Source organism: Takifugu flavidus, chromosome 14 (genome assembly GCF_003711565.1).
Source record: "Takifugu flavidus isolate HTHZ2018 chromosome 14, ASM371156v2, whole genome shotgun sequence".
Lineage (NCBI taxonomy): Eukaryota > Metazoa > Chordata > Actinopteri > Tetraodontiformes > Tetraodontidae > Takifugu > Takifugu flavidus.
Genome location: NC_079533.1, coordinates 7,322,927 through 7,334,991, shown reverse-complemented (window position 1 = coordinate 7,334,991; position 12,065 = coordinate 7,322,927). Strand labels below are relative to the sequence as shown.

General features: G+C 47.3%; 2 protein-coding genes across 5 annotated transcripts; both read left to right on the top strand.

The window, feature by feature from the left end:
- Positions 1–337: 337 nt before the first annotated feature.
- LOC130537476 (complement factor B-like) lies at positions 338–5,943 on the top strand. 3 transcript variants are annotated; one of them, XM_057054324.1, is made up of 19 exons: positions 338–435; positions 678–788; positions 1,036–1,239; positions 1,321–1,506; positions 1,589–1,765; positions 1,835–1,921; positions 2,002–2,141; positions 2,865–3,003; positions 3,095–3,223; positions 3,319–3,432; positions 3,517–3,651; positions 3,723–3,829; positions 3,971–4,103; positions 4,199–4,337; positions 4,417–4,493; positions 4,926–5,026; positions 5,105–5,234; positions 5,328–5,377; positions 5,448–5,943. In XM_057054324.1, exons 1-19 carry the CDS (start codon positions 372–374, stop codon positions 5,622–5,624), a joined length of 2,400 nt encoding a protein of 799 aa, XP_056910304.1. In that variant the 5' UTR covers positions 338–371; the 3' UTR covers positions 5,625–5,943. The 3 variants fall into 3 exon arrangements, with proteins under 3 accessions (XP_056910304.1, XP_056910305.1, XP_056910306.1); XM_057054325.1 differs by having other exon boundaries at positions 3,723–3,835; positions 3,980–4,103; XM_057054326.1 differs by having other exon boundaries at positions 360–435; positions 718–788.
- Positions 5,944–6,733: 790 nt separating this feature from the next.
- layna (layilin a) lies at positions 6,734–12,058 on the top strand. 2 transcript variants are annotated; one of them, XM_057054668.1, is made up of 8 exons: positions 7,906–8,693; positions 8,814–8,834; positions 9,172–9,469; positions 9,721–9,878; positions 9,955–9,999; positions 10,087–10,140; positions 10,245–10,341; positions 10,423–12,058. In XM_057054668.1, the coding sequence occupies exons 1-8, from the start codon at positions 8,603–8,605 to the stop codon at positions 11,087–11,089; spliced, it is 1,431 nt and encodes a 476-aa protein (XP_056910648.1). In that variant the 5' UTR covers positions 7,906–8,602; the 3' UTR covers positions 11,090–12,058. The 2 variants fall into 2 exon arrangements, with proteins under 2 accessions (XP_056910649.1, XP_056910648.1); XM_057054669.1 differs by lacking the exon at positions 8,814–8,834 and having other exon boundaries at positions 6,734–8,693.
- Positions 12,059–12,065: the final 7 nt, after the last annotated feature.

The following is a 12,065-nucleotide window of genomic DNA, read 5'->3' as shown; positions in this document are numbered from 1 at the left end:
GCAAGAAAGGTACACAGGCTTTAATGTGTTTCCAAAAAGGGAACAAAACAATGAATTGTGTGTATATTTTTTAGAGAATGACAGTAGTGGTTTTAAGAGACCATACGAGCTGTTGGTAACTCTGGTGAGTTAGAAACTAAACAGACTAAAATGACTGAATCTGTCAGGGAAGCGTCACACTTGCAGGGATCAGCAGTTTAACTAATCTGCTGTGACCGAGCAGCCTGATCAATAACTGAATCAGCACCCCAGTAAGTCACTGCCAGCGGGTTTTGGGAAATGATGAAGTTAAAGTGTGTACTTTGTCTTGGTTACGCAATTATTTTTGTGAAGTCATGTGACCTGGTGTGCACACAGAGCGGTAAACACAGATGCCTAAAAAAGGAGACGGTCAGGTCACACAAAAACTTCTGGACAACATTCTCGAAAACTCAGGTAACATCAAACTTTCGAATGATTTGATTGATTAATTAAAACATCATAACTCAATTTTTTCCCCGTATTGCTAAATCGTCACTTACAGGCAACTGCAGGGGTATAAACAAATGTGGGATGTTGTGTTGTTTCCTGTAACACATTATTGATCTCTTTTTATTTACCGTGAAGTTAATGAGTATAAGTTTGGTCTATGATCATGCAACCCCCTGGTTTTCTGTCATTCTGACATAAATCTACAGGTGCTTCACAACCCAGCTCGTTTTTTCCATTGTTCTCCAGTTCAAATCTCAACATGAGGTCGCCCGTCTGCTGGAGCTGGACTGCTGCACTTTTATTCTTCGTCTTCTTGGGTGAGCTGCTTTAACTTCTGAGGACAAATTATTTTAGACACAAATGCAACAGGTACATGTGACATGTACATGCTAGTTGCAGCGGTTACGACTGACCCTCCCTCTGGTCTTGTAATTTTGCTGTGCAATTGAATTGTACAATGACAAATAAAGCATTCTTCTTCTCCTTCTTCTCACCTACCTTAATGGACACGTTGCTGTTTCAACCAAACTTCATCCCTCAATTTGAAATTCAATGTTTTTTCAGGGCAAGTTTGGTGTGAATGCCCAACCGAAAATATGGGGATAGAAGGAGGCCATTACAAACTGACCAGGGAGCAGCAGCCTGGCAGCATGCTGATCTACTACTGCCCTGAGGGGTACTACCCATACCCTGCTCTGACGAGAACCTGCCACCAAAACGGTGCCTGGAAACCAGCGCCCAAGAGATTTGTCCCTCAGAGATGCAGAGGTGAGTAATGAAAATGATATTTTCTTCCCTTCTTTGTCTTGGGACACTTTGTCTTTTAACCCCTATTTTATTACTTTGCAGTGGTTGAGTGTCCTGACCCCAACGTTTTGGAGTACGGGACCGTCTCCCCTCCCCAGGAAAGGTACTTTGTGGACAATGAGACCGCCTATGAGTGCGACTCTGGATACACGCAGCGAGGCTCAGCCAGACGCGTCTGCTTACCAAACGGGAAGTGGAGCGGCTCCACTCCCATCTGCAGCCGTGACAGTAAGCCCGGCACGCTTTCCTTTCTCCTCGCATTCCTGCTTCGCCTCATCGCTCACGACTTCTGTCACCTCTGTCAACGCAGCGGGGGATCACTGTGCTGACCCCGGCATCCCAGCTGGTGCTATGAGAACAGGCAACATTTTTGGAATTGGTGACAAAGTCACATACAACTGCAACAGCAACCTGTTCCTGATGGGAACCAGCGAGAGGACGTGTCAGGAGAACAGACAGTGGACTGGCTTTGAACCAGCATGTTACTGTAAGACAGAATATGGGGTGTTTTCTGTCAGTGTTTTCTCATGATTTAAATGCGTTTTAACCCTTTCAGACAAACACACGTATGACACTCCGTTGGAGGTTTCCCAGGCTTTTGGCAGCGCCATCAAGGAAAGCCTGACCACCTTGGAGTCCATCAGTAAGTTCAAGAGGAACCCTCAACAGTCTGAAATGCGTTGGCGCAATAACCTTTTTTCTTCCGTGTGTGTGGGAGTACAGATGACGTGCAGGGGGAGAGAAGAATCCGCATTTCAAAGAACGGCACGCTCAACATCTACATTGCTGTTGACATTTCTGAGAGCATCGAAAAGGAACACGTGGCCAACGCCAAGGACGCCATCTCGAAACTGATCACAAAGGTGAGGGGACGGGTGCGATTCTCTTCATTGAAAAAATGATGCTGGGGATAAAGCCCAAAATGCCAGTAGTTTAATAAGGCACGGTGGAGGTTTGACAGATTTTACTAACCCACAGCTGCACAAATGCTCAGAAGGGGCCGAGTCAACGGCCAGTAACAAGGTGCTCCATGGAGAGAAGAAAGGAAGCTTTGGTTGAACTGCCGCAGATGTGGTGTGAGAATCCAGATGTTGGCATTAAATTAGCAAAGTTAAGATTTGATTAGGTATTTTGAAATACTAAGAAGAAGAAGAAGAAGAAGAAGATGGTGTCTTTCTCAAAAGCACAACAGAAAAACAAAAGACTTTCTTCTTTGCTGGATGCAAAAGTTGACTCATCTTTCTGTCATCATTAACTGAGTCCCACACTGTTTTCAGAGGGGCACTTGGCAGCCACGACGCAGTACAGTAATATCTCAGCCCTGTTTGGCTGCCAGCACAGCAATTAGAGGCAATTTCATTATGTATTACACATCATAGCCTTGATTGATGCTCCTCGGTGTGAGGCTCTGGGCACGGATGCGTATTCTGCTGATAACGGAATCGATTGCTCAACAAAAGAACGCTCATCTGCAGTTTAATACAGAGACGTGCTGTTGGTGCCGCATCAATAACATGTGTCCCAGCAGCTGCGCAGGTGCCCGCACCAACGATCACACGTGTCGCGTCTGCTTCACATCTCCGCAGATCTCCTCCTTCAGCGTGAGTCCAAACTACGAGCTTCTCTTCTTCTCGTCCGAGCTCTCCGAAGTCGTCAGCATTCTCGACTTTTTCGACGGCCAAGAGGTCAATATGAAGGAGAAGCTGGAAAAATTCACGGTAAAAGGTGGGTCGAGCAGATCGGAGACGCGTTTCCAATGAAAGCGCTGGCTGTTGCATGCGTGTTGACGTTGGCCATGTTGGGCTTTCACCGACAGCGGAGCATACAGGAACAGACCTGAACCTGGCCTTCAAGACCATTTTGGAGCGGATGGCTCTCATTAAGCAGCGAGTCGGAGAAAAGACCTTTGAGCAGCATCGTCACGCCATCATCGTCTTTACAGACGGTGGGTGCAGCTTCTTCACATCAGCATGACGGGAAACGACTCGTGTTCGTTCTCAACCATCTCAGACCTCCTCGTCATTCTTTCCGTCCTCTCAGGTGTTTATAATATGGGTGGCTCGCCTCTTCCCACTGTGGCAAAAATAAAGAACCTGGTTTACATGAACCACACCAGCGAGGAGCCCGGCGTTCAGCCGAGAGAGGAATATCTGGGTAAACGCTGTGGTCACCCTTCTGTGTCATCACTCTTACACATTAACACTCTTGTCTAATCCATAAAGCTATGCTCTATTCCAGACATCTATATTTTCGGCATCGGGGCAGAGATCTACGAATCAGACCTGAAGCCCCTCACTGCTGGGACCGGTGGCAACCATTTCTTCAAAATGAAGGACATCACAAACTTACAGGAGACCTTTGATGAGATCATCGGTACGTCGCCTTCGCACTTCAAGGGCTCCCCCTTGGACTAGCGAATTTACAGAAGCATCTCCTTTACACAGATGAAGAAGAGGTTGTTGGCATGTGCGGTCTTCACAAAGAGTACGAGACAGCCGAGAAAGACAGCACCAGGAAAATGTATCCATGGATGGCGTCTATTGTCGTGCAGGTGAATGTTTCAGCAGTTGTTCTAGAGCTCCAGCGTGTACGTAAAGGGTATATTTCACGAGGTGTGCAGCCCTAAACACAGCAAACCTGCTTTGTTTTCTTCTTCTTCTTCTTCTTCTTCTTCTTCCATGTGAACGTGAAGAACGAGCAGACGACCAAGAATTGCCTCGGCTCCCTGGTGTCTCCCCAGTTCGTGCTGACGGCCGCTCACTGCTTCACGTTTGGAGATCTCCCCAAGAACATTGTGGTCGAGATTGATGACGGAAATGGAAGAAGTAATTCGAAACATTCGCTCTTTTGGTTTTTCTAGTTTTTCCGTCTATCTCCACGATGTAGTGCATTGACTGTTTTGTCGTGGGTTTCTTTCCAGGTAAAAGGGTGAAAACGTTTAAATTGCACCCAAAATACAACATTAATGCAAAAGCGAAAGAGGGTGTGAAAGAGTTCTACGACTATGACGTGGCTCTGATCCAGCTGGAGGAAGACGTTCAGATCTCCTCTGCTGTCAGGTGAGGACAGAAGGATTTAGACTTGATGTTCCTCTGCATCAGCGGGAGCTTCATTTCATGCACGTATTCCCGGTTTCAGGCCTATTTGCGTTCCGTGCACCCAGGAAACCAGTGGCGCTCTCGGCCTGGTCGGTGATTCGACCTGCAAGCAGCAAGGTGAGGCGACACCTGCGGACACGCCGCAGCTCCATTTACACAACCTGAGATTCATGAAGAGCTAAAGTTCCATTACAGTCGATGCCAAACTGATCCCCTGAGTTTGTGTTCTGCAGGTATTTGCATGTGTGATATGGCATACATGCAGGTTGGGCTCTGACACAGGAAGACAATCTTGTAGCAGATGCAGTATAAACAATGGATTTGAACTGAAAACCAAAAGCCAGGCCACAACAGCTAATAATCCCTGGAGGAACAATAGCATAATCACTTTCACCTTGTTAAACACGCCTGTGAACCAATGTTTCGCGTTGCAGGAGAAGGTTTCTGTATGTGCAAAATCCATCCCATCATACAGAGGTGTGAGAGTCGCCAGCGGCCAGAGGAGGACGCGCCTGTCTGACCTGTCTCTCCCGTCTCTTTTGCATACAGAGGAAGAGCTGCTGAAGACCCATCTTGAAAAACTTAACTTCCTGACCAAGAAAAACGCCGTGGTGCAGGAAAAGGAAGTCCACGCTAAACTTGGCGATAATGTGAGTTTGGAGGTGCAGCCACCTTCGTTTGCGTTGTTTTCCAAATGAGAAGTCTCATCTCTCTTTTCTACCTGGCAGCGGGATGAATGCATCCGCTACGCTCTGGAGGCCGAGGGCATCACGACGACTAATCCCGAGATCCCCGTGACTGATAACTTCCTCTGCACCGGTGGTCAGTTGCCATTTAGAGATCATATAGCGTGCACAGGTATGTTATTCCATCGATACACTCAGAAGCAGAAGCTTTTTCCACAATCGAATCTTCGTTGGTTCGCCGGTGCTCATGCGTTTGACCATACAGGTGACTCCGGAGGAGCTGTGTTCAAGAACTACAAGCATCGCACGATACAGGTGAACAGCCGCTCTCTTCCGACAGCGTAGCCGTTGTTGCCGAGGCAGTAACGAATGCTTCCGTCCACAGGTGGCGCTGGTCAGCTGGGGAACCCAGTATCTGTGCAAGTCGGGCACTCTCCTCGAGTCCACCAAGAAATCCAGAGATTTCCACTTAAATCTTTTCAGAGTCGTCCCCTTCCTGAAAGGCATCCTTGGAAATGACACGCAGGACGAATACGCACCGCTTCACTTTTTGAGCACCTAGACGCTTTATATTTGCCATGTTATACATGTGCCGCGTGTCCTGGGACAAATGTTTGAACTCTGTTTTTGGGGGATTTTTCTTCCCATTGATGCAATTCCTTTTTTCCTTTGCTCTGTTGTTCTTTTATGGTAAATCTGTTTATGAAGGCGGCATTGTAATTAGCAGACATGTTGATATTTTTAAGAAAATCTCTGCCAAAAACCTGACTCAGGATCAGTCGTGTTGTATCAGAGCTTTTACTTTCTATGAGGACTGATGATTGTAGCTACACACACAAATCATTTTAAATCTGTCGTTTAATAAAGGCAGATCAAGTCCGCCTCCCTTTTCTGTCCATTTAAAAAAAAAAAAAGTCTGGAGTCCCAGAGGCTAGTTTTAGATTAAAGGTGAACATAATATTGTGTGATGCCACAAAAATAATGTTTGACTCAAAGGTTCACCCTCAGCGGTTGTTTCATGTGCACCCTTCTGTGTGGAGCGTCCCCAAACTGCCTAATAAAGCAATTACTTAAAGAATTATACTGGCGCCTAAAAGGTTTCATCAAAAGTCTCCTCTGCTGATGGCGCTGTCCGGCTGGGTCACTGACTCGGGGCCAGTCTCCAGCTCTTATGCAAATAGACGCAATGCGGACCCTCGGCCCTGGCAGAGCGCCATCTCAGATAACTCAAAGTGAATTTAGTAGAAAGTTAAATTCTTTTTTGGTGACTAATCAGGTTATTTTCATTCTCTTTGCGGCTTTAAAATGGAAATGGCCTGGGATTGTCGTTCGTTGCTGCATCTCTGCGGCGCAGGAATAAACAAGGCCTTCGCATTATTTGTGATTTGTTGCGGTCAGAGCGAGTTCACGGCTTCATCGTGACTTTAGCCTGTAACTCTGAGCCGTCGACCGCCGGGCTGCCAGGCAAGGCCCATGTCAGAACTCACATTTAACATTCAGTCATTCTTCTGGCTAAAGTTTAGGTCGAAAGTTCAGATGTCAAAGACAGAAGGAGGATTTTCCCTACTCTGACTTTGTGACACCGGCGTTTTCTTCGGTGTGTGGTCTGTGATGAACTGACCCCCCCGGGAACATTCATCTGGTTTCCGTTTAGCTAATTGGGAAAGAGGGAGGAGACCAGTGGGATGAGAGGAGCGACGGCGAGAGGCCGACTGTGTGGGATGAGCGACGTATGGGAGAGCCTTAATTGAATGAAACCCTTTCAGAGACTGTAAACAAGAAGGAAATTTAAAGCAAGGAGAATTCCTTATTCGGTCCCGGCGGAGGAGTCGGTTACTTTTCTGTCTCTGAGAGCATCACCTACTAATGCTGGCAACTTACAGTTTGCCGTCAATTTAAAGAAAAAAAAAAGAGACTGGAATCAATCTGAAGCTAAGCTGATTAGCGGCATTTGGAGAGAGCAGCATTCTGATTCACCCCCAACACCACCACCACCCCTCCCCGCCTTCCTCCCGCTCTTTATTCAACACTAGCACACACAGCATCTTCCAGAAGGAGCATCTTGCTGTTTAAACTCTGGCTGATCCGTCTCTCTGCAAGCTTTAAATCAACCTTATGGGCCATTTTTAAAATGACTGCCATTAAGGATGGCGTGCATACACTTTCCTCCGGTTTGCACGAGTTAAAGCGATTCACATGCATCTGTGGCTTCTGCTGACGTTTTCATAAGAAACGTATAACATCATTATAGAGATAGAGAGTTCCCCTGTTTGTCCACTGTATCCAGCCGTCCATTCACTAGCATCGTAAAAACCAATGTTATATTTAATTGAATTTTGCCAAAAGGGGGAAAAAATGCAAATTGTTCCTTCTGGGGCTGCAGAAGCTCTTTCCAGCGAGCTGAATTCATATTGGCTGTTATGTGGAGGGATTGTGATGAAACTGCTTTAGAGTCAAAGGAATAATTTGGCTTTTGGCTGCAACGGGTACTGGAGGTGCAGCAGCTTGGCTCGAGTGCAGATGCAAAAACAGCAACAGTTGCATTTTCACCGCACAATATTCACTGATTCAGTTCAGAAAATGCATGACTGGGAAGTTAATTAAATGGAAATGTCACCAGAAGAGATAAACTCTGTCATTGTACAACACTGTGTTAATGCAAAAGTCATCAAAAAAAATTTCAGAGCTACAGAAATCACGAGTGCATCTTCAAAACTTTAGAAATTTGCTGCCCCTGTGGTTACAAAATGGCCGTCGGCCGTAGTTTTCAGGCGCAGTCTTGATGGGAACTCATATTTTACCTTCAGCTGAACCTGTTGAACAAGCATTTTTCCTCTCCCATTCTGCCCCCCCCCCCCCCCCCCCCCCATCCCTCACTGGTCTGAAGTGGGCAGGGCTGACTGGGGAAAAAGGATGAGGTCACGGCATCGTGGGCAATAACATCAGCCACACCCGCATGATACTGAGGAAGCGCCTTTTTCAGCTTTAATTGTTTCAGATATTTTACCCCGAAGAGAAACACTATTGATCTCCTCTCGAACATTTCAGCAGCGCTGCCAGTCTGGGCTGCTTTATAGAGAAACACAAGCCGGGGGGAGAGCGCGGCGACACGCCTGCAGTAACGACCGGGGAGAAATATTTCAAAATAATCCCTGATTGAGTTAGAGCAGATCATTTTCATGTAACACTTTTGTGATGATAATTGAAGCCTTAAGTAATAAAGGAAGGAGTGAAATCTGCCTCTTGTCAGCGTTTACGATGGGGAGCACTATCCTGATTAGATGTCTTGGGATCGATGCAGCCCCTCTTCTTCCAATCATTACGGCTGCTCTTAACAGATTACAGCTCCCTCTCAAACAGGCAGCCCTTTTCTTCTCCTCCTCCTCCTCCTCCTCTCTTTGCTCCTCCTCCTGTCTCACTTACTCTCCGTCAGCAGATTGAGCAGGAGATTTGTGTCTTGGTGGCATCTTCAGCTTTTCTCCCCTCTCAGGGTTCGTCTCCAGCTCAGCTCCACGGCGCTCCAGACGTTCCGACAGTGGAATGAGGGAGAAGACCATGGACCTGTGCGCGCTCTCCTTTTGCCTCCTCTGTCTGTGTTTTGATGCATCTGCAGCTACCAGCCTCATCACAGGTAAGACAGGCACACAAAGACATCACAAGAGAAGAGAAAGTCTTGATTCAAATGTGGCTCCTCTTTGGGTTCCTCCTGGAATGCTTTCACGGCTCCCTGCTGGATGTTTGGATACTGAAGCGAATATATTTGAAACCAAAGGTAGGCAAAACTCTTCCTTCTTGCTTTTTTTATCCATTCAGATTTTGATAGTATTCCTTTTGGTATCAACCGATGCAGAGAAAAGATCCAGAAGACTAAAAAAAGGAAAGCAATGCCTGATAAATGCAGAGAATGTGTCAGATTAGAGTCAACACAACATTCCAATCAATCTAAAACAGAATTGAACAGACAAGATCGATCATGTGGATCATTCCCAATCATCCCGCCTGATGATCCACCTGTTGCCACCAGCATTAGATCAATATAACCTATCAGACCTGGTTGTCATGACGACCGAATGGCATATGAGGTGGCCGCTTCCTCTGTGTGGGTGCAGGTCAGCGCGTGTGCAGGGCGGGGAGAGGGAAGCCCTGCTACAAGTTGGCCTACTTCTCTGAGCTGAGGCGGAAGCTGAACTTCAAGGAGGCCGACCTGGCCTGCAGGCGGGACGGCGGCCAGCTGCTGAGCGTGGAGTCGGCGTCGGAGCAGAAGCTCGTGGAGCAGCTCATCACTGAGCTCCGACCCACCGACGGAGACTTCTGGATCGGTCTGCGGAGGAACCAGGCGGAGGTGGACAGCAGCTTGGACTGCGCCAAACAGTACTACTGGACAGACGGAAGCAAATCCACATTCAGGTGGGTGTGAAAGGGTCGAAAGGTCAAAGGACAAACTGTCCCAGGTCAAAGTGTAATCCATATATTTCCCTTTTAGTGATTTTTTTAAATTAAAAAATAACTGATATCTGATTATATATTGATACTAGATTGTGTTGTTGCTGAATAATTATGCTTGTTTCTTAATTCACAATATGATCCTTTAATATTAATTACAGTTCATGCATTTCAAACAAATAAATGCTTGCACGTGTGTGTGTGTGTGTGTGTAGGAACTGGCACTGGGACGAGCCATCGTGCGGATACGAAGTGTGTGTGGTCATGTATCACCAGCCGTCGGCTCCTCCCAGTATGGGGGGTCTCTACATGTTCCAGTGGAACGATGACAACTGTGAAACCAAGAACAACTTCATCTGTAAATACACGGCAGGTACGCTGACGCAGCGTTCTTCCACCCATCACTCATCACTGTGCCCCCCCCTGACCTCCACCGTTTTTATCCACAGAAACGCTGGCCGACACGTCTCCTCCTCCAGACTCTAATCAAACAAGTAAAAGTGCTTCTGGGGTTCAAAACTTTCTGGAGACTTTTTGTGATTGATGCAGTTAACAAAAATAATATTATTGTTAAATTCCAGACATCCTGCCTTCAGCAGTGTTTCCAAGTGACCACAAACACGACAAAAGTAGAGGTTAGCGTGCGCACACCACACACACACACACACACACACGCACACACACACACACACGTGCTCTGAGAGTAACTACGTTTGTGTTTCTACTGTCTCGTTTCCAGCTCCAAACATCATTTACATCATTATTCCCAGCATTCCTCTCATACTGCTGCTCATGACAGTGACAGGAGTCTGCTGCTTTAAGATGCTCTCCACACGGTGAGGTTCTAAACCAGGACAACAACAACAACAACAGTTTGTTGTGTTGTGTTGTTATTTATGCATCTCTGTCTGCCACAGCAGGAAGAAGGAGCACAAGCCCGAGGCGTCCCCCCCGGAGCCAGCCCCCAGTCGCGCCGCCACTCCAACTGACATCTACAACGTCATCCGCTCCCAGAACGACGATGACTTGGTGTCGGCTCGCCCGCACACCAAAAACACTTCCTTCCTGTGCTCCTCTCCTGACACGCCCACCGGAGACTACGACAACCTCGGGGGACGCGACACAGAGAGTGGCTTTGTGACCCTGGCCAGCACAGAGAGCTGCTTCCTGAACTTTGACCTGAATGACTTCACCCTCGGGCGCCGTGGCACCTTCCAGGACACCAGCTTAGGGCGCTCTGGGAAGAGGGAGGTCGACGGCGGCGGCCTGGGTTACGGGTTATATGACAGGAGTCTGGGTCGCCGTACAACAAAGAGCGAGCATTATGGGAGCAGCTTTCATGGAGGTGACGGGGGCATCGGAAGAGGGAGCGACCTGCAGCCTGGAGGTCAGGCGATGAAGGCCGACCTTTATCAGACGTACACCACCAACGGCAAAGGGGACGCGTACCAAACCTGCCTGGCCAACCACGGAACCCGAAATCCCTACGAAGCAAACGTAGGCTGCTACAGAAGTGGCCTGACTCTGGACGGCAGAGGGAGATACTTCAATGAACAGGAATGGATGAACAGAGACAACTACTGAGGAGGGCGCGCTCCCACGCACGTGAGACAGCGTGAGAGGAAATTCAGTCGAATAAGCTCAGGGGGCTTAAGCAGAAAATGGGCGAGCGGATTTGATATGCGGCGAAGCGGGGGTGGGAATTGCTTCATGATGCTCAGAAGCATGATTTTAAAATTAGGGATGCGCTCCAAAACAAACAGGCCGACAGATTTCCGCGCTCATGAGATTTACACCCTCATCGTAATTGAATGCAAATGAAATAGAATTAGATAAGTGGTGAGCAGAGCATCAGAGAATTAAATGCTGCTCAGATCCACAGCTTTGAATGCAACACTGCAGGAAGAACTGGTGCCTAATTAAAAACAGAAATACTTTAATGTGAGTCAATTGGATGAACGAACTGAGTGAATCAGGCAGAATTCAAAATGGAAGGATTTTAATGCGATGGCGTGACCCTTTGGTGTATTTCCAGGTGTTTGGTGTCTGTGCTGTGCAGTTCTTCCTCTCTTCTTCATGTGGTGTTTTCCAAGAGAGAAGCAGCCTAAAAGCCTTTAATAATCACTTTACTTGTGACGGAGCACGACTCGGTGGCCAATCCGATTTTACGTGTGCGGTGGTCGTGCTTTAAAGCGTCACGGTTGATTTCTCAGGCCCACATTTGCTGCTGTTCCCTTAAATTTTCCTCCAACAGGTTGGGATCCCAGGAGGCGAAGCTGGAAATCTTTAAACGCTCTGCGATGCCTTGGCAGATGTCGGAACTTTCAGAGGCTTTCTCTCGTATTTAATCGTATAAACTCAGCAGAACATAGCGACTTCTGCTCGAGCGCCTGCAACCTGACTACAGCGACGGCATGACGCTGATGAGAACTGTATTAAGATTAAATTATGGTTGGGAATGTGTAATGCCTTGACGTCTCTCCTGTAAGTGAAAACTGTTTGTACATTTGTTATATAAGACCTTCAAATAAAGCAAAAGGATTTCATCTCAAAGTGACTT

What these genes read in the sequence shown, in the direction of transcription:
- LOC130537476 (XM_057054324.1), top strand. Translation starts at nt 372, where the DNA reads ATGCCTAAAAAAGGAGACGGTCAGGTCACACAAAAACTTCTGGACAAC. An exon ending in GACCTTTGATGAGATCATCG is followed by an intron (nt 3,652 to 3,722) that starts GTACGTCGCCTT and finishes TCCTTTACACAG; the next exon opens with ATGAAGAAGAGGTTGTTGGC. An exon ending in ACAAGCATCGCACGATACAG is followed by an intron (nt 5,378 to 5,447) that starts GTGAACAGCCGC and finishes TTCCGTCCACAG; the next exon opens with GTGGCGCTGGTCAGCTGGGG.
- layna (XM_057054668.1), top strand. Translation starts at nt 8,603, where the DNA reads ATGAGGGAGAAGACCATGGACCTGTGCGCGCTCTCCTTTTGCCTCCTC. An exon ending in GAATATATTTGAAACCAAAG is followed by an intron (nt 8,835 to 9,171) that starts GTAGGCAAAACT and finishes GTGTGGGTGCAG; the next exon opens with GTCAGCGCGTGTGCAGGGCG. An exon ending in CATCTGTAAATACACGGCAG is followed by an intron (nt 9,879 to 9,954) that starts GTACGCTGACGC and finishes TTTTATCCACAG; the next exon opens with AAACGCTGGCCGACACGTCT.